The 26,440-nt window shown below is 46.1% G+C and overlaps 1 protein-coding gene across 1 annotated transcript; it reads right to left on the reverse strand.

The window, feature by feature from the left end:
- LOC119377235 (TATA-binding protein-associated factor 172-like) lies at positions 1 to 26,440 on the reverse strand. The gene is made up of 7 exons (XM_037646800.2): positions 26,276 to 26,440; positions 22,609 to 22,767; positions 15,826 to 15,963; positions 11,401 to 11,552; positions 11,130 to 11,271; positions 10,774 to 10,981; positions 1 to 146 (listed from the first exon to the last, which is right to left on the reverse strand). The coding sequence occupies exons 1-7, from the start codon at positions 26,438 to 26,440 to the stop codon at positions 1 to 3; spliced, it is 1,110 nt and encodes a 369-aa protein (XP_037502728.1).

Consider the following 26,440-nt stretch of genomic DNA (forward strand, 5'->3'; position numbering starts at 1 on the left):
CTAGTGAATACGTACCTGTAGTGGGCTCAGCTCACAGTAGTAGTCCTGGATTATTTTTGGGGGCAGATCCTGCAGGACGTCATCCTTGACTCTACGCAGCAAGAATGGAAGGACTTGCCGATGCAAGCTTTCCATGGCCAGCACTCCTGCAAGGGTGATTCAGAGAAGCTCCACACAAGCCATCATGGGAAAATGCTACCTGTGCATTGTCTTAAACAGAGACACACTACTCAAACAAAGTAAGAATAGACAGTGGCTTAGGGATGTGAAGCAAGATGTTAAGTTGGGTGAGTTGCTTGAAGTTAATTTTTGATGAAACAGCGCGAAGCTAAACGAAGCATGAGAAAAGGAGTGCACAGGACATGCACTGAACTCGCAACTGATGTGAGGGATGTGTACCCACACCTGAACACATGAACATGCATACATCAGCAGCTAGTATGCACTGAGCGTCCTTGTATGACCCAATAACAGTCGGTGTAGGCCATTCGAGTTTGGCAAAATAAGGTTGAGTCTGTTCAAGCTTATCGTTCGTGAATTAGAAGTGCTGCTTAAGGTTGGTACACAAGGAAAAAACATCAACCTTTGTCCAACAAATGAACTTCCCATTGCATTGGCATAATTTTTTCATTCGCCCGCACATACAGCTGTGACATTACACGCACACATGATCATTTTCGCAACACATTTTCTACAGCCGTCAACCTTCTTTAATTGAACCCTGATGAAAGCTACAAAAGTGACCGAATTATCAGGAAGGTCAACTTAAACAAGAGACAGAAATAATACTGGAACACAGCGCTCATCCATTCATCAATATTTGTTCAGTTCTAATACATGCCCACCTCCCATGTGTTCAAATGGCAAAACTTGCGAATAAATGGCACTCCTAAACAAATTTAAAATATACAAGCACTGGTAAAAAAAATGAAGCATGCCCCTGGTTCTGTCAGTGGGTAAAATATAAACCCAGCTGTATTTCCTTACACAGAATAGAAATTTATTTGTGCCTAATGCTCAAAATCTTTAGACACCATTTTATGATTGTGTACAAACAATCAGATGTCCTCTGAGTGGCCAACTGTGCATTTCCTTTTTGCTTTACGGCGCAAGAGAACCCAATCACAAGAAAGAACATGGAACAGAGTGCCTTTATTTGTCTATGAAACATTGAGATGACACACACACATAGCAGGGCCTACCGTACTAGAAATATGGCTTATGAAAACTTTTTGTTAAGTGAGTTGATGTACATAAATATTTGCTTTAAGGTGCAAGAGAACACAATCACAAGAAAGGATACAGCACTCTGTTAAGGGTCCTTTCTCAGGATTGCGTTCTCTTGCACCTTAAAGCAAATGTGAGCCTACGAGTTTGTGTGTTGTGACCTACACAAACTCGTCCAACAAAATGTTCTCTTATGTGCATTTCATATTCTGCATCTATAAAACAAACTTTACAGCAACTACAAACAAGATGGTGCCCATATTTGGACTAAACACTTCAATGGTAAGCCCTGCAATGCATGCAATTCACCAGAATATGAGAAGTATGTGAAGCAAACTGCTGGGACCAGTGTAACATGTAACATAACTAGGTGTGCACGAATATTCTAACGTGTTGAATATTAGTCGAATATTACGTTTGTAGTATTTGTATTCGACTCGAAAACCATGTCTTCAAAAAGTTTCGAATCTTCAAAGTGAGTCAAATATTTGATCTTATTTAATATTCAGTCACACATCTCACTGAAAAAAATTCCAATTTTGAGCCTTCACGATAAGTGCATCAGCGGTCGACCAGTGATTACTATGACTTCGGTGTGAGTGCCTACACGAATAAGCATCGAAAATACCCGGGGGCGTGATGACAGCTACTGGCGAACGCGCTGGCACTTATCTGCGACAAACCTATTAATGATAAGCAGATTAAAGTTGTAAAAAAAAGCAGCTTAAAGAAACTAAATCATAAACTGCCTGCTCGTCAGTTTGTGTGACTTAGCGGTTTTAGTGCTGTTGCTGCTGGTGTAAGTGTACTGCACACATTTAAGAGTAGGTGACAACCAAACACACCGTTCGCTGACAGGCCCTTGAGCGTAGCTGTATCAGTTCAGTGCATGTCGCATGTAGAAATAAAAGCAGTTGACCGTAGTCGCATTTGCATGACTAGATACTCGCTGCACCTTTGCACAGTCAGGTGCAGTGCGAGCACGAAGAAATTTCACTGCGCACGGACAAACGCATGCATACATTACTGCAAGTGTTCCAGCGGTACCGGCGTCAACGGAGTGAGCTTAGTAGGTGACACACCGCACACAATGAGCTGTAGGGTACTCGGCTGTACGCTGCAGCAGGTGCTGCATTTCATGTGTAGCTGTGCTAGTTGTCGCTACAGATTGCTGTACAGATGTGCACGCTTGCATCGACAAAAACCGGTAGAGTTGTCTGTTCACTGTGCTGCGATGACAGCAGCTGCATGTGTGCACTGTCATAGCTCCAAAATGATTCCATGGCAGCGTACAGTCATGCGAATGAGCTTAAGTTTTTTTCCGCCCCATGGTAAAAAGAAAGAAAAGGCGTAGTGGGCACTTTCGATAACATTTACTATGGCGTCATCACATACAGTAGACTCTCAGCAAACGGAAATCTCTTAAACGGAACTGCTGCTTAAATGGAACAACTGACTCTGACACGATTTGTTTCGTGCTTGAATTCTGCACCTCTGTTCATCTTTCAGTAAACAGAACTCCTGTTAAACGTAACACATTTTCCTGGTCCCTTCAGGTTCCGTTAAATGAGAGTCTACTGTATATTTCTTTGTCACTAGCGGCGGTGCATGTTGGGCAATAGAAATTTGAGGCGGTTACTGTGTAGCTACTGCGATGAAAACAGAGCAAGAACGGGATGAAGGGTAAGAATCAAACAACACAAGTGCTGATCGGCGTTACTGTGTAGTTACGGCACGTTCCTGACAAAGCCAATAGCATCCATCGAACGGGCATCACACCACGGCATACTGCTCGTGCGGCATTGTCTCTTGTAATCCTTAACTCCGTTCGTACGATCTCGCTGGTTTGCAAACACCAGTTTACCGCCATCAGCAGCGAGTCCACAAAGTGGCAAAATAGCGTGTTTGCCGCTGACACTACATATTGAACCGGAGTTGTGGCTCCATCCACACTAAAGCAAAAAAAGGCATATTTGGGGCGTCTTTCTGCCACACAACAATAATCGTCTATTCTGCATGTTCTCCTTGCATTATCAGCATGACATAGCACTCTTGATAAAAAGAGCACACAGATTTCGAGAAAGGAAAAGCAGGCACGCCCGATTATTAGGGAGTTTTCTAATAGGGGCCCCAAACGTCTTCGGGCACCAAAGAAATAGCATCGAGGCCACTACACATGAGTGAGACCCAAACTGCGTTTGGGTTTTACGTCGGGGACGCTATATCTCGAATTTAGTGGGAGCCCCAAAGCCTGCCCCGAAAGCTTTGTGGCAAACAAACACGACGGCACCCACTGAAGTGATGGCTCTTGGCCAAGACTAGTGACCTAGACTAGAGGGAGTGTCCAAAGTGCCACAGACACTATTCAGAAACTCTTGGATCCTGCTTGACCCAAAGCGAGCACATGCAGAGGGCTTTGGGGCCCTGAACTTTTGGGGCCCCTTTTCGAAAACTCCCTATTGTGATAAAACGGAAAGGCAGCTAGTTCGTTTGGCTGCATAATGATAATTTTGCGCACGCAACACGAAGACACAGACGAAAAGTTCACAAGGACCAGCGCAGACTAACAACTGACCTTTATTCAATAAGAAACCACAATACGTACTCGCTATGGGCACCTCGTGATCACTGCGCGTGAGCAGAACGGTATACTGTAATCCTTTACATAAAGAACAAAAAAACATTTAACAGACACGTTGCACTATCTCATCTTGTTTGGCAAGTCAATTTCATTATCAATCAGCACTGGTCCTTGTGAACTTTTCGTCTATGTCTTCGTGTTGCGTGCGTAAAATTATCATTATCCTTAGTGCCTTTGTGCTCGCTAGTAAGAGACCACAGTCACTGAGCCACCATGGCAGGTACAAAAGCTTTCTTTGTTTGATATAATGCGGTGCTACCATTTACAAAAAAAAAAAGCAAAAAAAGGAAAAAAAATTCTGGCAGATCCCCTCCCCGCATTATGGAAATTGATTTGATGCGAAGCAGTTGGTGAGCAGCCGCCAATGCTGGATTTTACACTTTGAGTCAAGCGTTTCTAATAAAAGGTGTGAAGTTTTGGAGTCAAGCTTCTTCGGCTGTATGCACCCCAGGGAAAGAATAGCCCCGTCAGGTGGTATTTTTACTGGGACCAGCTGCAGACCACCAGCTGATAGTTCTTAATAAGACACCAGCTGCCTGTCAAGATCTCAATAAGAGCCACTGGCCCCAGCTGGGACCACTGGCAACTGGTGTCAATTGCAATTGCAACCAGTTCAAGTGGTTTATGGTGGAATTCCCAGTGAGGACCAGTTGTTTCCAGTTGCAATATTTTCACCTGGGCGGTCATACGCTTCCTGGCAAATATGGCAATATTATTTTGTGAATTACCAGATTTCGTGCGAACAGTTTACAAGTGAAATGTTTTCACCATAAATATATAGTAAAATATAGGATTACTGGTGAAAAAAATCACCTCTCTTGATTATTGGAAATTCGATTCGTATTCATAGCTATGTATTCGTATTCGATTCCGAAATATCTGATATTCGCACCACCCCTAATAATAAGTTATTCTTTCAATGTGCTTACACAATCACACTGCAAGCAGGACACCATTGGAATGTAATACAAATATTTCTCTTGTGTCCAGTCACCACCCAAAGTTGCCATTTTGTTCAGGCAAATGAACACAGAACACAGCCCAGCAAGTTATAATCCTGGCTATACTGGCTCTTATGGCAGGCTGTTGCATAGTATGCAAACACACTTTTAGTTTCTTATCCTAGTGCACGCATGTGGTACTTTCTTGTTTAAGTTTGAAGTTTGAAGTTTACTTCCATAAGTAAGTAAATTCAAAACATGTGCAAATGCTGATGGCCCCTTAGCCAAAGGCTAGTTGTGGGGCCATTTACAAATATTTCCAAATATATACAAATACGAATGTGTAATAGGCAATTGAAGGTTACATAGTTACAAGAGAATGAACATCAGGAAATCAACAAATAAAACATTCTAGATGAAAGGTACAGTGAACTCTCATGACACAAGATCTCGTTCTGAGACTTCAACATAGCAGAATAGAGAGAAAGAGAAAAAAAAAAAGAAAGCATATTGATATAGAAGTATACAGAATGAGCGTTTCACATAGGTTTGGCTGACAGTTGCTGAAAATAGCACAGCAGAATCTCGGTGATACGAATCTCAAAGGGGAGCGAAAATATTCGTATCACCAGAAATTTCGAATCAACAAAAAACTAGCAAAATCCGTTTTCAAACTATGATACGCGCACAAAACATTTTGGCCAAAAGAACTCGCGTGTGTGTTTCTGGCACACACGTGAACGGACCAATAAGGGATGGCATTGCTGACTGCCACAAATGAACGCGTCAGCAGCGCCGTTTTGAGTTGCCTAGGGCCAACTCAAAACTAAGTGCCGAAGTCCACTCCCCCACAGTCGTAAGCGAACGACAGGAACACCCCAACGCTTCATGTATTTTTACTTCTTTATTGCCTTTAACCTACTGTTGTGTCAGCTGCGTACAGTATAGCCCAACTTGAAGGTTATCGCTTGAGTGTTGACTGGCCTAGCATCCCAGGGGCATAGCAGCGCGCTTCGGAACAGTGAAAATCAAGCTTTCGCATTCTTCTCTTTCTCGTGTTGTTCCATGTTACAACAATGGCCCTTACAACAAACTCTTCCCCTTTCTCTCGATTGTAAGCCTTCCATTCGTATGGATCAAGCGTATACAGTAGAACCTCATTGATACGTTTCTAAAAAAAAAAACGCGGAAAATAAATGTACGATCCAGGAAAACGTACGATTCGAATCGCGTAAAAATTGAGGCTGACAAGTCCATATTGAGGTGCAAGGGCAAGAAACATTTATTTCTCAAGAAACATGGAGGGACTCTTCGATTTTCGAACTCCTGGCATCTCGTTGGCAGCCAAAGGTCAGCCAGCTAGTTCCGGTCGTGGTCACGTGTGTTGAAATCCCGAGACAACCTGAATATTGCAAAATCGAACTCTGGGACAACCACCATAAACGTAAAGAAACGCAACTGCCGTGTCAGCAGAAGAAACTTTGCACCGCATAAGCGTCGGTTCTTTCTGCATTGCCGCTTGGAAATATGGGGCTAGGTTTGCCAAAGAACGGAAGTGATATTCTCGAGCAAATGCATATGGGATACGATCACTTACGTTTGCAAGATCACGCGCGACTCGCCCCGTCCGTGAAGAAAACTGCCGCCCCGCTAAAGGCTTAACAAGCTCAACTCTTCGCAGTGCACGTAACAATCGCGGTACAACATGGTATGCGAAATCTCGCAAAAGTGATAAGCGTCCCCGAAAGCGACCGCTGTTCGCGGCTATCGCATACTACGTCGCACACTCGCGCTGATCACTTTGCGTTCTGTCTTTACTTGAAACATGCGCTGGTATGTTCGCCGCCACTCGTAATCGCACCATCTCGCACGTTGGAACGGGCTTTAAAAGACAACGCCTGGCGTAAAGGCAACCGAAGGTGAAGTCTCCAAGCAGCCCACATTGCGATCTGTCGAGTCCTCACAAAGATGGCGGCGAGCGCGCATCGTCTCGTTTTGGCGTCTGATAACCAGAAACCTCCCAGATATCTTCCAGAACAATTTTTTTCTAGCAGCTTCTGACAACCCGCTGGTAGGCAGAATTGCCCAGCCAAAGAAAAATGAACGCCGACTGGAATTGCGCCGGGTGGAGCAATTCGAAAACGAACGCGCTCTGGGAGAAAAATGTGTGGGAAATTATCGGACATATTCACTGGGCACAATGGTGGCGTTGCTATGGTTACGTGTCGCGGCGTGTTGTGCAGCGGCGGCGATGCGGCGGCGGCATGTGCGTTTCCGTAGATCTTGTACCGAACCGTGGCGGACCGGAGGAGCGACAGCCTCCATTCTTTGGGCCGCATTGTTAGTTCCCCCGTCTGTTGTAGCCATGGGGTCTGAACAAAGTGTGTGGAATGAATGTGCATCTATGTACCGTGCTACGGATGAAGGATTTGCAATGCTCAGCAAAATCGTGCCAAGTGCTACAGAAAATACTTTTTTTTTAGAAAGCCGTTTGAAGATTTTGACGGCAAGTGTCGCCGCCTGCCTTCAGGTTGGTGTGTGGTTGACAGAGCGCGGCGATCGAGCAATTCGGAGAAGACACGGAGGGGATGATCGAGCAATTCGGAAGAGACACGGAGAGGACAATTGAGCAAAGCAGAGAAAGCGCGGAGGGGGGAAGGCATTGCAGATAAGCCCAACACCACCTAGACTAGCTAAGACCTGTTCATATCCTCCTCTCCTAGCGCCTACGTCACCACACTACGACGAAGATGCTTTGTCGGCGCTTCTGGGAAACGGGGGGAAAGCATGAACGAATGAATTCGCCACGCATGAATGAGCGCGCAACAATGGGCATTTCTGAAAACGCGTCCTCCCGCCCGTCGTAGTGTGCCGACGTCACGGAGGAGTAAAGGGGTTTTAGCTAGTCTAGGTGGTGTTGTAAGCCGCCGTCGCCGTGCGGCGGCTGTCTGCCACTTCGCGCTTCACAAGTGCAAGAAAGGGCCCTTTTTGCACACCTGATGGGAGTTTCCGAGTACAAAACGTATCATACGACCGCAGTTTTCCGCGGTGCTGAGCGTTGCTGATGAATAATTGTATTTTCCGGGAACATATTAACCGGAACATATTACATACAGCTGTATTGGGTTATTTTTAATTTTCGTGATTTCAAGCATAGGAGCCGGGAAATCGTACTAAGCGGGAACGTATCAACGAGGTTCTACTGTAGTTCGTTGGCTCTTATCTCCGCGGCAAACAGCGATAATGATAGGAAAGATCTGGTGAAGGCGGTGCTTGGCACTGCCTCACTTTTAAACAACTTGCTAAGCTGCACAAAATATAAACATCGCATCGTCATAAAAAACAAAGAAATGAAAGTGCGCCTTCCTTATAAGGGAGTGATTGTAGCTTAAGGAACAGCAAAAAAGAGTGAGGGAAGCTTGCTCGATACAGTCGATCCCGGATAAATCGAACTCGAAGGTGATCGCGAAATAGTTCGATATATCGATAATTCGAAATATGAAATATGCTTATTTAAGGCTTTAATTAAAGCACTGCAGGCCTCGACACAGTTTTCTGAAATCGTAAAAAGGGTGAACATGACGATTCGCTCACATATGCTAAAGAACAAGGCGAGAACTTCTATTGCAAGTTGGCGCACTTTATTTCGCATGAATAAAGTCCGTCAACTTGTCTTGCTTCTTGCACGTCGTGAATTCGTCAAGTCATCGTCAATATTATATAAGCTTTCCAAATGAGTAAATTCAGCACCTTCCGCCACAACAGCGGTGATCGACGCTGAACGCTGATGCGAGCTCTGCAGCGCCGTAAAGGGTTTAGCGGTGGCAGCGGCGGCTGGCATCTTCAAACCGCACGGGTCCATTTCCGCAGCACCGGCAACGTCAGCTATGATCTCGGCATCGATGCAGCAAGAAACAGCTACGTCGTTATGTGCACCGATGAAGTCACTCGCTGTGCTCCCGTCCGATACGGCGCCCGGAAACGCTAAGTCGCAAAATTCACTGACGCACCGTACGCCGTAGTCGGCGGTCATGACGCGCTCGAAGTCGTCACTTGGCACCAAGGCTCGTAAGGAAACAGTGCACGACGGTGCTTTACTTGACGTCGTTTCAAGCACCGGTCATCATTTTTATCGCTACGAGCGGGACAATGTCTTGTTCGACTCTCGAATGACGATTTATCAAGAACAAAGCGCAAAGTACACGCTGCACGAAGCAACATTTCTCCACCGTTGACATGTTGGTGATACGGATGGCACTTGGGGCTTTGCAGAAGGCAGCCGCTACTTTGGCGAGAAATGCGAAAAAAAGCGTAGCCTCTGAGATCAGCGTTTTAAAACCGAAAACACTAAAAATACGTCACAAGGTTGCGGATCTCGAAGGCCATGCTTTGTGGGCCCGCATGCCATCGTGCGCGAAGAGACAAAGAAGGGAATGCAAACGTTACAACAAGACTGTGAAGTCGCTTCGAATTCTCATTTTGGTGCCCTCGGCAATCAGCCTCTTTGAAAAACACTAGCCCATGCATTAAAACCTGCGTACCGCGCGTCAAATATACCGGTGAACTGACAAGCGCTGCACAACGAACTAGAACAACGCAATTTCGTCACCTGCGCGCGACAAGGGATTGGAATTCATAAGAACGCGGCCGAAAAATGATTGATCAATAGTTGTTAGGAAAAATGCACTTTCTGGGCTTCGGCGCGGGGCAGCGTTCGATATAGCAGATGTTTCGCTGTGCGGGAGTTCGATATACGTGCACACCAACCCCATACTTTTGCATGGGAAATTCAAGGGGATTTCTCAACTGTTCGATATAGCCAATAATTCGATATATCCGAGTTCGATATAATCGAGATCGACTGTACCTCCCTCTGCTCGAAAGAAGATTCCGAGCCGTGATGCCGTTGTAGTCCTTTGTCGATGCTTGTGCGATACCTTCAAATCACGCTTGACTATACCTTCGGAATAGCGACCGCAGTTTGGTGCACAGCCGTTGTGGCAAACGGTAGTTCTGTTTTTTCAATTCATATGTGCGGGCTGCACACGTGCCTTCAAAAACTACATCATTGCTATCTATGATCGCATATACCGCAGTTTCGTCCACAGTGGTTGTGGCAAGCAGCATCGCTTTGAACCGGTGAGCACTGGATGCACGTGGACTCTTGGAGTTTCGTCTTTGCCATGCATGATGGTGTTGATAGCGACCGTGGCTTCGTCCACAGCAGTTGTGGCCAATAATAAGCACAGTTCTGAGTGTGTGTGCGCTGGCTGGGCGCGTACTTCTGAAACATCCGGAACACGCTGCTGTCGGCTGTCATTTGACGGTTTCAGCACCGAAGTTCGTATCACCCATCGCAACACAGAAAAGTGTTTGGAAAATCCGAATTTTGGCCCATTGGACCCAATGAAATTTGGCCGGAGAATTTTGCGAATTCGCATCAGACAGAAATTTGATTAGCCAGGTTCGTATCACTGAGATTCTACTGTATTTCTTTAAGGAATGCGATATACTTTCTTTTAAATCGAATGGTATGTTATTCCATAATTTTATGCCGACAAATTCAACTAATGTCTTCCCATATACATTTCTTGTTGGTGGCATATTAAATTTACCAAAAGTTTTGTTACGTGTTACACGGGCCGGTATACGTAATATTCACATATTACTTTCAACGATGGGGTGGCATTTAAAAATGGCTGTGGAGCCATAGTAGAGGCCTTTTTTGAGCTTCTACCTGAGCAACACTTTTGTAGGATTTAGAGATCAGGTCTTCATACAAAAATCGGGGTGTGCATGGGCGCAGGGTTGCTCCCATACAAAGCAGCATTTCTTGAGCAAGGTTGTGAGTAAGTGCTCGTGTTGGGCCCTTCCTTGTCCCAGTCGTGTTAGTGCTTTAAAATTTTTTTAAGTATGCACACAGGGTTGACGGGGAAAAGGGTGAAGGTGTAAAAAGAAACGCACCAGCCTCCTGCTCTCTTGAGGAAGACTTGGCGTCACGTGACTGTAGGATAGGGCGGCTAAAGCGTTGCGCAAACTGCCGCTCCGTGCCCAGGAATCCTGGCATGAGGAAGTCGAACAGAGACCACAGGTCAAGCACTTGGTTCTGGATGGGTGTGCCCGTCAGAATGAGCCGGTGGTTGGCCTGCAGCTGCTTCAGGGCACGTGCCAGCTGTGCAGACAAAAGTACTTGCAATTCGGAGAGGCTCGGCTACATAGTGATGCCATACACGAAATGCCAGCCAAAGCAGACGCCCCTGTGGGGAGCCATATATAATCATCTATGCTGAGCAACCTGCCATGCAGCCTCATAGCCTCACCTTGGTTCGTCCATTCTTGATGATGTGCCCCTCGTCAAGAATGCAGTAGTTCCACCTGATGGTAGCAAAAAAATCAATGTCGTTGCGCACAATGTCGTATGAGGCCACCACCAGGTTGTGCTTGTGTGCTTTCTCCTGCAGCCTAAAAAAAAAGAGGAGAAACATTACCACTGATTTGTATGGAAACCCAAGTTCATGGGGCACATAACAGATCACTATGCAGAAGTACGGACTAGTCAGCGACTAGCGAAGCTTGTGTTGTGCCTAGTACCTGGCACGCTCCATTGGGGGTCCCGTGTAGTGCAGTGGTTGCAGGTACTGGCTTGAGACAAACTTCTCCACCTCGTACACCCAGTGACCTGTTAACGTAGGCGGGCACACGACCAATGAGGGAAGAGGCTTGGCATCTGCACGCTGCGTTTCCTGCAGTGACACGCAGGCATGACAGGGGTACAGTGGCAGGCGTGGCATTTTGCAAAACAGATCATCACTTCTTTGAATAAATTGCACAATTTTAGAGGGCTATTGTACTTGCTATCCCTCTTACGATGACTTGTAAACTATAATTGATGTTGTGAATGGGGCACAGAGGGGAAAACAACAAAGAACTTAGCTGCCGATAGTGCCTTGCACGAAGGTCAACTAGGAAGCAACACAAGAAGCACACCCACTGCAAGGTGAGAAGTTGTTTACTTTGTTACACGACAGCTGTTGCGCAGGCCAAATAGATTGTTCTTTTAATGACACTAGATTACATTACACAAACTTGAAATCTCGCTAAAGGGTGTTCCATCTAGCCATTTGAGTGGCCATGTGCCTTCCGGGCTCTTCCTGAAAAGCTATGAGAAATAAAGAAAAACACACCAAGATTTTTTAAGTCTTTGCTATCCTGATGTATAGTAGAACCTCACTGATATGTTCCCACTTAGTACAGTTTGGCGGCTCCTATTTTTGCCATCGCAAAAGCTAAGAATAACCCAATGGAGCTATCCAAAGTAAGGTAGAAGTTAAGGGAACATAGAATCTTGAAGTGATGAAAAATTCTTGGAACACAAGGTGTTGCTGGAGCCAACATTTTGACAAGCAAACTTGTCTTCTTCAAGGCTTGAAGTTGCAGCTTCAAGTTGCCACTTTGAAGAAGACAAGTCTGCTGGTTGAAATGTTGGCTCCAGCAACACCTCGTGTATCAACAACATTTCATCACTCCAATACAACTGTGCGTTAATATATTCGGGTTAATACGGTCCCAGAAAATATGATTACCATATTTTCTGGTGTATAAGTCGCCCCTTTGTATAAGAAGCACCCCCTACTTTTTACGATTTTCGCGGAAAAAATGGTATATAAGACGCACCTCTGTATGAGACGCATCTGTTTTTAACTCTGTCAACACGATAAAACACAATTCACACAGAGTCGATTCATTGCGAAATGCATAGTCATGCACAGCACTGAATATTTGCAAGCAGCTGTATAAATCTTGTAAATGACACTGTCGTAAGGCACAGAAAACTAATATTTATTCACTGGATTCGAAGCCACATCCTCTGGTGCAATGTCAGAAGTTCTTCCACCTCGGTTGCCGTTATTGGCCTCTGAGTAACTCCTTCATGCGGCTTTGTAAGCACACTGTTGGAATTGCCTCTAAGGCATTATAAGGCTTGGCAGGAACACATAAACCACGATCGTGCTGCATGACTAATACCCACACCCACGCATACAAAACGTAAATGGCAACCGGAAGCTGGAAGCTACGACAACTGCTGGACTGCAGCAATGTCTCGTGCGGAAACTGATGATGATGATAACCAAGTGGTAATTTCGTTTTATTGCGATAGCAATTACATACACTCTCGACGGGTTTTTACCGTATAAAGTCCAAATAGATAACATCCCCTTGCACAACGTATGTTCTACCCGTGGGTAAAAGCGCATGAGAGGTGAGGTGATGCACGTGGCTGAAGCAGAGATCAAACGAGCCGGCCCATCTCTAATGTTTGGAGGGCGCATGCGATAACATCCCCCCCGGTGTAAGGCCTGCTGTAGATCCAATGCTGCTCAAGCAGAGAGGACACGCCCCGCCCGTCTTGAACGAGCATGAAGGGACGCGGGGAAGGGGGACGTCACAGATCTGGGCGCCGCCATAATCCTCTCTGGGCTGCATTAAACAGGCGTGACCCCCCAAGAATACACTGCCGAAGCTGTGACGTCAGCCTTTGTACTCTATGCAGGAAAATAATTGCGCGAAACTTGAAAGGGACACCACAAAGAAGACACACGAACAGAACGAACGCAAACTACCAACTATTTCACTGACCACAGAGCGTGATTTAAATAGACCATCCGAACAGAACTGCGCAGACGCGCACAAACACACCAAGTGCTAACACACCTTATCCACCAAAAAAGACTTCTGCACCATAAAGCGATGTTCAGGCATCACTTACACAGCTTTTGCCTTTCGTTATGATGATAAAAGCTTCTAAGACTTCCTGAGCACACATGTTCTTGCTATGCCCCAGTATCTTAACCTGATAAAATCGTGCCTCACATCTTCACTTCAGGCTGCACAGTGAGCCGGCAAATTAGCCATTTCATTATTTTTGATACACAGCTGGTGCGCAGTCATTTAGGTAACGGCCCGTCTGTCCGACATAAGATTTCTTGCAGGAAAGCGGAATCTCATAAACCATTCCCACATCGCATTGCACAACTGGCTTGACATGCTTGTTGCCCCAATGGCTAGCGTGCTCCTCGCTGCACGAAATTCGTGAGCACAACTGCGAGAGCTTCTTAGGTGCAGAAAACACCATGCTGACTCCGTGGCGGTTTGTAACCTTCTTCAGGTGGTGCGTGTCCCCCGGTGCAAATAGGGTAACACTAGCGGTTTTTTCCTCTCACACCCAAAGGATGGGTCTTTCTGCCGCAACTTTCGCAAGTGCCCTTTAAAGGGACCTAAAGAGCAAAACAATTTTTCTCATATTAGTAAAGTACTCTTTCATGATGTCAAAGACACCACGCTTGCTGCGAGAAGACGCTTAGTAAGCGAGAAAACGTGAAAAAACAAAATGTGGGTGGCGACGCCACCTAAAAGTTTCCGCACCATTTGCCGTGATGTCACATGTTTTGACGGTGCCTATTGGGGACTGCGTAGTTCCTAATTGGTAAAATGAAGTACATTGTCCTCTGAGGGGGCCATAGACTTGACATACCAAGTTTGGGGTAATTTTGTTGAGCCAATGGCGCCAAAATACGATAAATGCACTTTGAAATCTGTGACGTCAAGCGGGGAGATTTCGGCGTGAAATTTAAAAATGAGACTTTGAACTTGATTTTCTCCTCTATTAATAAACCTGTGATGGCAAAATTAACGACATAGAGTTCTCAGAGCATAATTTATGGATCTAAACCAATTCATTGTTTCTCTTTAGTGTCCCTTTAAGCCGCACCTCACGACATTAACATCATATAAAGTGATCTGAAGGTGACCCCAAACTTCCGCGGTGTCACCACTACGGCCAAGCTCCGAGATGCCCAGCTAAATCATGACGTCATAGTCACCATTGTGCTTTTGCCACGCTTGTGCCAGCAGGCTACTAGATGGTGGCCGCTCACGAATTCGTGCCCAGGACGAATGTATGGTAGCCTAAGAAAGTCTTTGCCACCAGGTGATAATGGTGATGATGATGGCAATAACATTGTGCTGCACATGCCACATGCGAAAGAACGCGAATAGACGACGCAAGCAGCACGAAAGTGCGTCACAGTTGTGTGCCGTTTCACACGCTAGATGGCATTAGTTGCACCAGTGGCTTGTTTTTCGAGCTCTCTTAAACTGAAACTGAGACTGGTCAGTAATAAGCAGACTGCAATTAATTATCTGTCGCGTGCTGCAGCAAAAAAACCCCACACGAAAATTTTTGTGTCAGTACCCCTCTAAGCGATTACAAACCCATACACACAAAAAGAAGCTGCCACACGCAGCGTGTGCATGCTACAGAAGACCAGGAAATGAGGGGTGCGGAGGGGTCGAACCCAGCAGTCTCCAGTAGGGAAATGGCAAGTGCTGGTGTCGGCGGAGAAACTTGAGCCCTTGTCCTTTATATTTCCAAATGAGCAATGTAGGACGAACCAACGCTCATGCGGCACATGTTTTGTTTGCTGTCACGGCTATAGCATTTCTTTACGTTAACACTGGCTGTCCCCAACTTTGATTTTGCAACCTTCGAGCTTGGGATCTCGACACACGTGACCACGACATTGTTTCCTGTCAGGACCGAAACTAGCTGGCTGACTTCTGGCTGCCCGCGAGCTGCCAGAAGTTTGAAAATCGAAGAGCTCCACTACGTTTTCTGAGAAATAAAATTTTTTTGACCTTGCACCTCAATATCGACTTGTGAGCCTCAATTTTTACTGGATTTGGATCGTACATTTTTCCGGACAGTACGTTTATTTCTGTACTACAACGATACCCATGCCACTGAACTTTCCGTATCCTAGTTCCAGAAAAATAATGCTGAGAGTAGCAAATGTGTCATGTTCTTGTGCACTGAATAAGCATTACAGTTGCTAGTACTAATTTCTTCATCCCATTCAAAAGTGCTAACCATTCACATAAGTATGCACGAAACAGCCTTAGTAGGCACAGCATAGATGTTGGACCATCTGCGCAATATTGACACATGACAAGTAGTACCTTGTACAGCTGCTCTCTTTTGTGGTGGTCCGAGGCCAGAATGCAGATGGACTGGAGTGTCTTGCCCAGACCCATGTCATCACATAAGATGCCATGCAGGCTGTACTTATTCAGGAATGCCAACCAGTTCACACCCTCCTGCAAAGGGCAAAGAGAAGTCAGCTGTATGAATGAGAAAAGCAGTGGCATCCACAGAAAGTGCTTTTGCAGGGAACACCTTTTGTACAGGTGATGGCAAAATTGCACCTACCCGTAGATTTCCATGGCACCAGTAGGGATGGGTGAAAAGTAAGTTTGAGGTTCGAAGTGAATTCGAAGCGAATAGTGATATGGTCGAACAATTTCAAATCAAATAGTATATTTATTTATTCTATTGGTACAATATGTTACACTTTAAAGCTTATTATACATAAGTGGAGCATATAAGCCCATATAACATGCTGTTTAACTGACAAAATAATTGAGGTGAATGTAATATGTAATGTTAACATTGAAGTGTGGTTTTGCGGCTGTGTGGGTTTTCTCTGGATGAGTAGTTTCAGGGCATAACACCCTGACGCTGCAGTGAAAACAGCTTTACCACGCTCGAAGTTGCTTCAAAAAAGAACACCATATGAATGTTATATATGAATGTTAGCTATTGCGTGACAGAAGGGTAGAACTACACCAGGGGTCACAACATGTCAACTGCGCAACGAGTGGCTTCTTTAAAAGCCCACCAATTACAAAGCACACAGGCATAATAATTATCACAGGGGTGAGACAGCTGAAACTGAATTGGGAGCAGTTTTTGGAGCAGCAATATTTCTATTTTGGAGGAGTTAGCGGCATTTAATATGTTGTCTTATGAGCTTGAAAAAACAAATTTGTAGCAACTTGGAGGGACAAGTATATATTTTAATTGGCTTAGAATACACATAATACTTAAATAGCCTTTGTAGGAAGCTTTCCAACAGATTATCACCAGGTATGAACTATACTACCTTTTTACATACCACGCGACCCATCTAGCCTATGTAACAAACATATGAAATAATTGAAAAAAAGGTTCCAGAAACTAGGTTCACCTCAAACATTTGCAAAAAGAGAAAATGCATCACACTTATAAAAAAAATGAATTGTGATTGCGAAAGGAAAAATAGACAGCCACCCGTTTGTAGCACGAAGCCACCAGGAAAGGCCTTTCCTTATGGCTTCGTGCTACAAAAGGGTGGTTGTCTATTTTCCCTTTCTTAACCCTTCCGCCACCTTGTGGGATTCCGCAGAACTGATTTTCAATTGTGATTGCACGAGAATTGTAGTTGCATAGCAGCAGGCCTTTGCTTAAGATTAGTGACATGATTTAGCAGATTACTGCTTCAGCTTTTTGTACGTCTGCTTCGTCTGCTTGTTTATCTTTTCAAGCTTCCCAAGAGCTTCCTGTAGGTTAGTGTTACTCTTTGTAAGGAGAACACTACTATAAGCGCTTTCGGCTATCTGCTCAGCCGCGCTGTTGGCATAATGTCAAGTGTACTGCACGCTTTTCACAGACGACAACTAAAGAGCGCTGCACCACCATTCACTGCCACCTCGTGCGGGACCACCTTCACGAGTGCAGCGCGGGTGCCAAGAAACCTCGCTGCACTGACTGTCTCGTCAAATGCGCGCATATGGTACTGCAAGAGTAGTGCCGTTGTAAGCGTACTGTACGCTTTTACTGGGGGACAACACAAATGCACTTCGCACCAGTCTGTTGCCGCCTTCTCGTGCAAAACTGCCAGAGCAGGGGTTCTCAAACTTTCTGGCCTTGGGAAACCGCAACGGCTATTCCAGCGCATTGGGAACCCCTAAATTATTCTTGAGCTTGAAGACAAAAGCAGGGGGGGAGGGGGGATTACGCTCCTCGACGCGCGCAACCACAGTATTAACTGCCCCCGTTCGCCTGTTCTCTTTTCTTTAATATCGAAGGTCATCGCCGTTGATGTAGAACACCTGATAATACACAGACTTGCGATTGCCCCTCGCACCGTTCCACGAGTCGCGTAAAGCGCCCGCCGACCATACATTGCATGCCTCAGGCACGCGCACCAAAAGCAATATGTTCACGCAAACGAAGCGCCGGACACACAAGGGCCTGTTTTATTTCTTGCAAAACAAAAAAAAGAGGCATGCCAGTCGCACAGTGAAACGGCCGTTGACGGATACACCGGTCGTAAAGCTAAACCTGATTGGTCGTGTAGCCCACAGCCGGTACAAAGCGACGCCTCTTACGCGTATCAAAGCGCTCGTTCCCGTTTTGATGACAAAATCGACATAAAGCAGTGACAAATCACCCTGTATGAAAACTATGCCACGTGAACGCCAACATGCCATGATACATGAATAAAGCGCCGAGGTGCCCGTGAATGTCGTCTGAACTGGTTTGCAGCGTTGCATGCATTCTGTCTCCATGGGTCAACAAATCGTGCAAGTTTCAGGGCGCCCACTAGATGAGTTTTTAGTGCTGCTAACACGTGGGTCTCTCGCTACCCGCAGACACCAGATGTGTGGATGCGGTGTGCGATGATTTCGTTAAATGCAAAATGTTGTATATTGTAATATGCTTTGTTCTGTTGTATGGCGCCAGGGGGCGCCGCCATACAGCCGAGGGTAAGTTGGGCGTGGTGTGGAACTGCGTGTGTGTCGTTCCTTTTCGGAGCACCACAGGTGCTCGGTGCCTTTCCATCGCAAACACTACAGAAAATGCAGTGCAAATTTGCTTGTCTAAATAAATAAACTAGTTGCTAATGGCGGTGAAATGGGAGCAGGTGGCACTCATTCTGGCAGCTTGAGGAACTCTAAGATATCCTCCGCGGAGCTCAGTTTGAGAACCCATGCACTAGAGCATCGTAGAGACGCGTCACATGCAGGAAGCTAGTTGACGCCACGATGACACCGCAAGGTGCTCGGCGACGCCAAACGCGCGTAGGTGCATCACAGCACACGCAGCAGCGTGGAAACGGAAACTGCAGCGACCGGAGGAACACGCTACACACAACAAATAACCTGAGCGTCAGCCCCGCTACAAATGCCACTCGGTAGTTTTCCCCAAGCGCCAGTAGCGCCAGAACACACGGCCTAGCGAGTAGAAGCAGCATGCTCAGGGCACGGCAGCACATTTTTGAAGGGTCACGCATATTGACAACAGTCCAGAGGAGATTATGGTGGCACCATGGGAGCCTTCATTAGAAAGGTGCATAGAAGAAACACGCTTAGGCGCGTCTAAGTGTTCTGCGAACGTCTTATTTTCTTGGTATTCCTGGCGCTGCTTGGAAAATCATGGTGTCCACTCGACCCTTTTCCCCCACTGAAGCTCACGTGGGCATCAAAATTCCTGCTTTTGAAGCTGTTTTAGAGCAGTGCGGCACAATTTTTGCGATTTTTATGCTTTTGGAGCAGCTTGGCGCAGGAAAACGAAATTGTATCAAAAATGCGCGATATGCGCAGCTGTCTCACTCTGTTCTCATTATCAACAGCAGCATCAACAATAAGTGCAGCTGCGCAGGTGCGCATGTTACCTGACGGAGCCGTAATGGGTACCTCGCCAACTCAGAAAAGGAAGTATTATGTAGTGAGCACTTCGAAACTGTATGTGCAGCAATCATTCTGTAAGAATCAGCCCTCTCAAACTATCCTATAGGATAGTTTGAAAGGGCTGATTTACAGGCATTCATCTACAGTTAAAAGAACTACTGCACAATACACATGCAGTGTGGAAGCCCACTTCCGTGCACCTTGTGCCTGCCGGGCCTCTAGAAGAATGAAGCTCTGCATCCACACAGGATCTGTGTGACCTCACACTGCCAGACAATGTTTTATACAAAGTTAACGATAGTCCTTCAGTGAGCTTAAATATTTATGAACATAGCGGGAAATAATCGGCGCTGACCAATCGTTGAAATAAAAAGACGTTTCAGCCCTGCTATGGGATCCTTGTTCACAATGAAAAAAATGCTTAAAGTGGTGTCGGTTATACAGGTTTCATGATGTGATGTAAGCAGCGAATGTACATTGAGGGTAGGTTGCCGGAGCTGTGCATTTCGATGTCCGAGTATGAAGGGATTCTTTTACTTGCCAATAAATTTCCTGCTCTCCCAGTTGACGTCACGGCCCATGGACACTTCGTGTTCAGCCAGTGCACTTGTTGCCATGTGCTTCTTTCTGACATCATAGTAGTGCTGTTATAATCTCTTACAGCAGAGCTGTTTTGCTTGAGATTTGCCATGTGTCATAGTTAGAGAATTATCGCCCCCATAAACTAGCCAAGCACTTGGTTCCGATGGTTAACAAGAGAAGCTGAAACATGTGGCCTCTAATCGAAGTTTGCTGCACATGTACTCCCTTAATTTTTAATGGACAAGTGTGGCGAGTACTAGGATTTGCCCCATTTCTGAGGCAGATACATGCTACAGGAGAGATATAGTATAGTATAGCAAGGGGTGGGAAAGAGACGGGCGAGAGGGCAAAAGCCAAGCCAAGCCAGGGCCAGCTAGGTGCCCAGCAGCTCTGCTGTGACCCAGCCTTGTGCAACTTAGTGCAAGCTCAGGGGCGTAGCCACGTTAGGGCACACCCGGGCCCGTGCCCCCCCCCCCCCCCCCCCGAAATTTTTTTTTGCCATAGCATACAGAGCAGAAAATGACACTCGACCACATCTGCCTGCTCGTCCCCACTACAGATCAAGGAGGTGCCCCCCCCCCCGAAAAAAATTTCTGCCTACGCCCCTGTGCAAGCTACGCTCATTTTTTGCCAAAAGTTGCCAGTTTCTTCGATGTACACGTGGTCACAACCAGCCCAAGCTAGCTACCGTATTTACTCGATTCTACCGCGCCCTCGATTGTAACGCGCACCCGTTTTCCGCGACCAAAAAAAAAAAAAAGTAATACATCGATTGTAACGCGCACCCATTTTTCGTGAGAGAAAAGAACAAAAAAAGTCCGTAGGAGTCAAACTTCGCACATTCAGAAGAACAAGTATTTGGGTTTTAAAGAACTAAAGTTTCAAAAGAGTAAAACACAAAGTCAAAAAGCGGGCCTTGCCGCTAAAACTGTCACCACTACGGCGGCGATACGAGTCGCGTAATGGATCAGTCCTCGTCGCTGTCGGACAACTCCTTGTCGCTGTCAACACTCTTTGATTTCGGGAAACTGGCCCTGCTTTTGTCCACAGAAACATTTTCGTGAAGCTTTGCTGTAAAAAATCTTCTGCTTCTGTTTGCGCCAGTCTCGCACGCACGTTTCGGGAACTCCGAACTATATCCGAATGACCGCGATGCGGCCCGATTTCCGTCCGTCTCTCTGCACATGTAATAACTATTCTTTTAAATGCGGCATCGTGGTATACTAGTCGAGTATTTAGAGTCGACACTTCCATGCCGTCGATGCGAACGCAGAACGGGATGACAATCTCCTCAGCACACGTACGAACTGAAAAAATGGCAGAAATGGCCAAGGCGCGTAGGAGGCGGCCATTTTGAAATGTCGATGCCAATAGGATAACCGAGTTTCTTTTTTTTTTTTCGGTACTCGATTCTAACGCGCATGCGATTTTTGGACTCGCTTTCCCGGAAAAAAGGTGCGCGTTAGATTCGAGTAAATACGGTATGCCTAGCCTACCCCCCTACCCCTTCTTTAAAAAAAAATCCTGGCACCATCCCTGCAACCAGGCTGTATCAAGGAAATAATGTCACATGCGGGCTGCAGCGGCTTACGGACATACAGTAGACTCTCGATAATTCAAACTTGAGGGGACCTCAGGATTTTATTTGAATTATCAGAAGTTCTCATAAATATGACTCAGGGCAACACACCAACTAACAGTGCGATGTTTATTGTTTCTCAGTGCCGCAGCAATATTACAGACTGCTCTGCATGATTGCCAGTAAAATTTTTAGACATCAGCGATAATACTCGTACTTGTAATTATACAAGGCACGCACGGGTGTGTAATTAAGGGACGAAATGTGTTGCGTCCAACGACAGTTGCTAGCCCCTTCTAATTCTTAGGACACTTTCTCGCATGGCATACTGCAGAGAAAGTGACAGATCAAGGCCAGACCGTACAGCTTTTTCTTCCCTCGGTCAGCACGAGATTATTGGTGTGCAAGGTTCGGCTAGTTTGGCCATTTTGTAGGCAGGCAATCAGCTTTATTTGCGCCTGTTAGTAACAAAAAAACGTGAATGTTCAGCTAGACGTAACAAAGGCAGCAGATATTTCCAGTCAAGGACAAGCACAAAGTTTGAATTAACCGAATTTGTGCAGTGAGGCAGTTTGAATTAAGCAGCTTTAAAATACATTGAACACATAGTGGGCCAACCAAAAATTTAAGATTTGTTTGAATTAACCGAAAGTTTGAATTATCAGAGTTTGAATTATCGAGTCTACTGTAGAGTAACAGCACTCGTCTGTTTTTCAGTTGCCGACCTGCACTTTGACGTTGCACGGGAAGACTTTGCCATGCTGCCCTGGACTCAGGCTTGGCTGCAGTAACTGGCTGGCGTACTTCGACAGACTGACGATGTCTTCTGCCGCGCCACAGCCCATTCCTGGAAATCAAACCTGTTCTTCCCTTGCACGGGCGTCACTGCTGCACCCGCCATCTCTAAACAACGGACGCAGTTCTTATCGTTGGTGCCTGGTGGGCGTGGTACTGTTTAGTTTGGCAGTGGCAGCCGCAGCTTACGGACACAGAATAACAGTGCTCATCTGTTTTTCAGTTGCCGACCTGCACTTCGACTACAAAAGAGTAGTGTTCAACGGATGTCTCACCTGTTGGTAAGAGCGCAACTGCGCATTGATGGGCACACTCAGTTCATAGTTGTCTGCATGCCGTGCATTCATCAGCTGCTCCAAGAAATGGCGCTCACTCGCTCGGCGCTCACGCAGGTCGGCCGACAGGGGTCCTCCGGCCTCATCAATGGCACCACTCTGCAAACAGTGCATGAAATGCAGAAACTGTTGATGCCACTTTAACCCCTTGAGGGTTTTCGCCGTACATGTACGGCAGAAGCTTCCTGGTACCAAAGGGTTTTCGTCGTACATGTACGGCATAGCGTTTATTTTTAAAACGCGCGCCTTTTTCGATCATTTCTCTCGCTTGGCATGTGCTTCCACACTTCGGGAATACGTGGAATTTTTTTCATGCGCCAATGTCTCTGCGCTGTATTTTTATTTTGCTTCCCAAAACGGCGCGCTGGCTATCGCTTGCCCATTCGCGCGCGTTCGCGGTGCAGCTGGTTTAAAGTGCGCGCCTTTTTCGATCGTTTCTCTTGCTTTGCATGTGCTGCCACGCTTCGGGAATACGTGGAATTTTTTTCATGCGCCGAAGTCTCTCCGTTGTTGCTTTTTTTATGCTTCGCAAAACGGCGCGCCGGCTATCGCTTGCGCAACTGAGCGCGCCCGCGGAGTGGTTGGTTTCAAACGCGCGCTTTCTTCGATCATTTCTCTTGCTTGGAATGTGCTGCCACGCTTCGGGAATACGTGCAATTTTTTTTTAATGCGCCGATGTCTCTCCGTCTTCCTTTTTTTTTTTTTGCTTTCCAAAGCGGCGCGGCGGCGTTCAGTTGCGCATCGGAACGCGCGCACGCGGTGCGGCTGGTTTCGATTTCGTCCTTCGGGTGGTTTCCGCTTCTTGCGCCCGCAAAGCTGATGGCTGTTTGGTTTCTAATCTCTCAAAGGGTGACCGCTTGTTACTCTCTCGTTTATTGCACCCCGAGGCGCGATCACATCTGTTTCCGTGCGGCGCTAAATTACACAAACGACGCCGCCGTGATTGCGTTTCCTGTTTTGGGGTCTCGCAAAAGCTAACTACGTCTCGTTGGCGATTAGGCGAAGGATTACTGGTGATTTTTCACACGTTTTGCTTTCCGGACGGGCGCACAACCATAGAGTTTTCTTCCGTGCGCTCACTGAAGCAGTTCGCTTACGCTATGGAAGCGCGCGCCGGTTGCTCTGCTGTCGGTGAGTCGAGCAGCGATTCTTCCGATGCGGACTATTCCCGGACTATTAATTGGATTTCAGTTTGTCAGACGAGGATTTTTTGACGAGTTTAGACTCCGATGACGATCACGGAGCGACATCTGAAAAGTGTGCGCGGCGAGCCATGCTTCAATGACTATCACACGCTGAAAAGTTTTGTGTTAGAGCACGAACATTTTTAACCGGAAAAGTACTCTGGTGCGCTTATTTTTGTATGTCTGTGAGCTACGTTTAATACAATGCATAATTTTTATTTATAAAAAAACAGCTAAGCTTTTCTTTTCAGGGTTTTGCTTGATTTTACTACGAATAAACCATGTGTATGTAACAACAAAAATGATTTTTTTGTCACTTTACGGTCACGAAAAAAAATTTTAGACAATTTTTTTCTTAAATAAAATCGTCTGGAGAATTTATTTCAGCAATAAAAAAATTACACATTTTTGGACTGGATTTCGCGAAAAAATTCGACCCTCAAAGGGTTAAATCCACTAGCCTTTACACAAAGTAAGGTGTTTACAGCAGTATGCAATAGTACTGTCAAATAGGTGGCCAGTGATAATCACAAGTGGCCAAGCATACAGTGGTACACATTTTTTTTATGATTGATTTTGTGATTTCTCGTAGGGACTCTGATGATGCGAAGTCATGCAGCCCCATTTCATACTGCAACCCATAAAAAATTTAAACGTAACAGCAAGCGCAAGATTCAAGGTGCCCGTTTTCGGCAGGTTCCACATGCTCTCTGTTTCCTGGTGATCAGGGCACAATGTGGACTGTAAAATCTCGTCTCTACGGTGCCGCATGACACGTTTTTATGGATAACCAATCTTTTTCCCTCTTGTCCTGGCCAATTTCCATTAGAAGCAACGTACTACAGTTGAACCCACTTACAGCAATCCCAGATATAACGATCTATTGGTTATAACTACCATATCTCGGTGCACTTACATTTTTCCTATGCTACCCATTGAAATTGCGTCCACATATAGCGAACGTTTTTCAAAGCCTTCTACTTTTACAACGAACACTTCAGACACGGTCGCGGTAAAAATATGGCGCATATGAAGCGAAAAAATGTTAAAGCAGGCCTTCCAAAGCATGAGAGGCTAGCGCTCGCGCGTGCCCCGCTCCAGCTTAATCGTGACGAAGATACCCTAGATCGGCGAGCACCGCACGCTGATTTCAGACGCTGCGAGCGAGGTCGCTCACTTTCCTGGCATTTCTTGTGGCAGAAGGGCAGTGAAAAATAAAAAAAGAAATAAGAGGCAGCATGAAGCCTTGTGGTCAGCTTTCGCATGGCAACTTTTCTGGCGCCATTCTCTGTAGTTACGACCGCCTACGATGAACCTATGTCTTGAAACGCAAGAAGCCATAAAATGCATTAAGCGATGACCGCAATAACTTTTCGGCGCTTAAAAGTTCACTGCGCCAACACCACAATGTGCCGCAAGATGTCTTTTGTCTTTTCGGTAACGGCAGAGACTGGCCGATCAATGATTACAACTTCCGTGCGATTGCGGCGACTCCTTCATAGATAAGCATCAGAAGAAAGTGAAGGCAATGTGGCGGCCGGCGATGAACGAGCCATTATGACTTATCGCCGACAACCTTCTCACAGTCATCTGCAGCTATCAGCTCAGCTGCACGTGTGGCATACACTGTTCGGACTGAGAGCAGTACATGGTCCGAAGCGAAGCGGGCACAAAGAGAGCACAAATGCGCGTAAAATCACTCGTCCTTCCCACCGTAGTGGAGGACGAGTGATTAATTTTTACCACTCGCGGTTCTTTCACGTGGACACAATGGACAGACATTATTGCATGTTGCCTCCATCACAATGTGGATGCAGGGACCAAGACTTGATTCCACACCCTTGGACTTAACCGAGATGCGCCAAAGCCAGTGCCATGGCTTCAGATTTTTTTTTATTAAATAAAGCAAAAAAATGTCTGTATTGTAATAAGCACTCGATTTAAATGAGCTAATGAGATAGCTTCTCAAAAGCAAACCGTGACTAGATACGCAGGCCTCTGAGCTTCAGATAATCGAAAAAGTATCAGTCAACAGGCTGCTTGGGCAAGTGGTGACCACAAACGCACACTGGTTGGCACGATCTAAGCACTGGGCTGATGGTAGTGGCCTAGCACACAATGTTATGCATATTATGGTTAGAGGTGTTGTCCACGGAGATTCTTCGTTAAATACAGTTGGCATCTGTAACAACAAGATCATTTATCTTTGCAAAGAACGCCTAGAAATGTGGATGGTCGAGACGACAAACAGGCAGGACGAAGTAAGAATGACAGACCTACTGAAGCACCAACTGATTTCAGTAAAAGAGATGTACCAACCAGCCTAGTCCAGCAAGCTAAGGGCTGGCATTTAAAAATGTTCAGTTTTGCATGAATGTGACAGTAATAAACGAGCCCACGGGTGATGCTCCAGAAATACTCACGTCAAGGGGCATCAGGCGAACCAGGGCAGCAAAGCAGTGGGTGGCCATAAGCCGGACAGCTTCATCCTGGTCACTCATGCGGCCCAGAACAGGCACCACCAAGAACACCAGGTACGGCACAATGCCCAGGGAGAGCCCCTCAATGACACCTGACAAGCTGTGCAT

The sequence above is a fragment of the Rhipicephalus sanguineus genome, unplaced genomic scaffold (genome assembly GCF_013339695.2).
Source record: "Rhipicephalus sanguineus isolate Rsan-2018 unplaced genomic scaffold, BIME_Rsan_1.4 Seq4153, whole genome shotgun sequence".
In the NCBI taxonomy this organism is placed as follows: domain Eukaryota; kingdom Metazoa; phylum Arthropoda; class Arachnida; order Ixodida; family Ixodidae; genus Rhipicephalus; species Rhipicephalus sanguineus.

Bases quoted from the DNA above. Each gene is read 5' to 3' on its own strand.
- LOC119377235 (XM_037646800.2), bottom strand. From the start codon at position 26,440: ATGCACAGCTTGTCAGGTGTCATTGAGGGGCTCTCCCTGGGCATTGTG. The intron at 22,768-26,275 runs GTGAGTATTTCT...CACTGTTTGCAG, and splicing joins TTCGCCTGATGCCCCTTGAC to AGTGGTGCCATTGATGAGGC. The intron at 15,964-22,608 runs GTGAGACATCCG...TGCCCTTTGCAG, and splicing joins AGTTGCGCTCTTACCAACAG to GAGGGTGTGAACTGGTTGGC.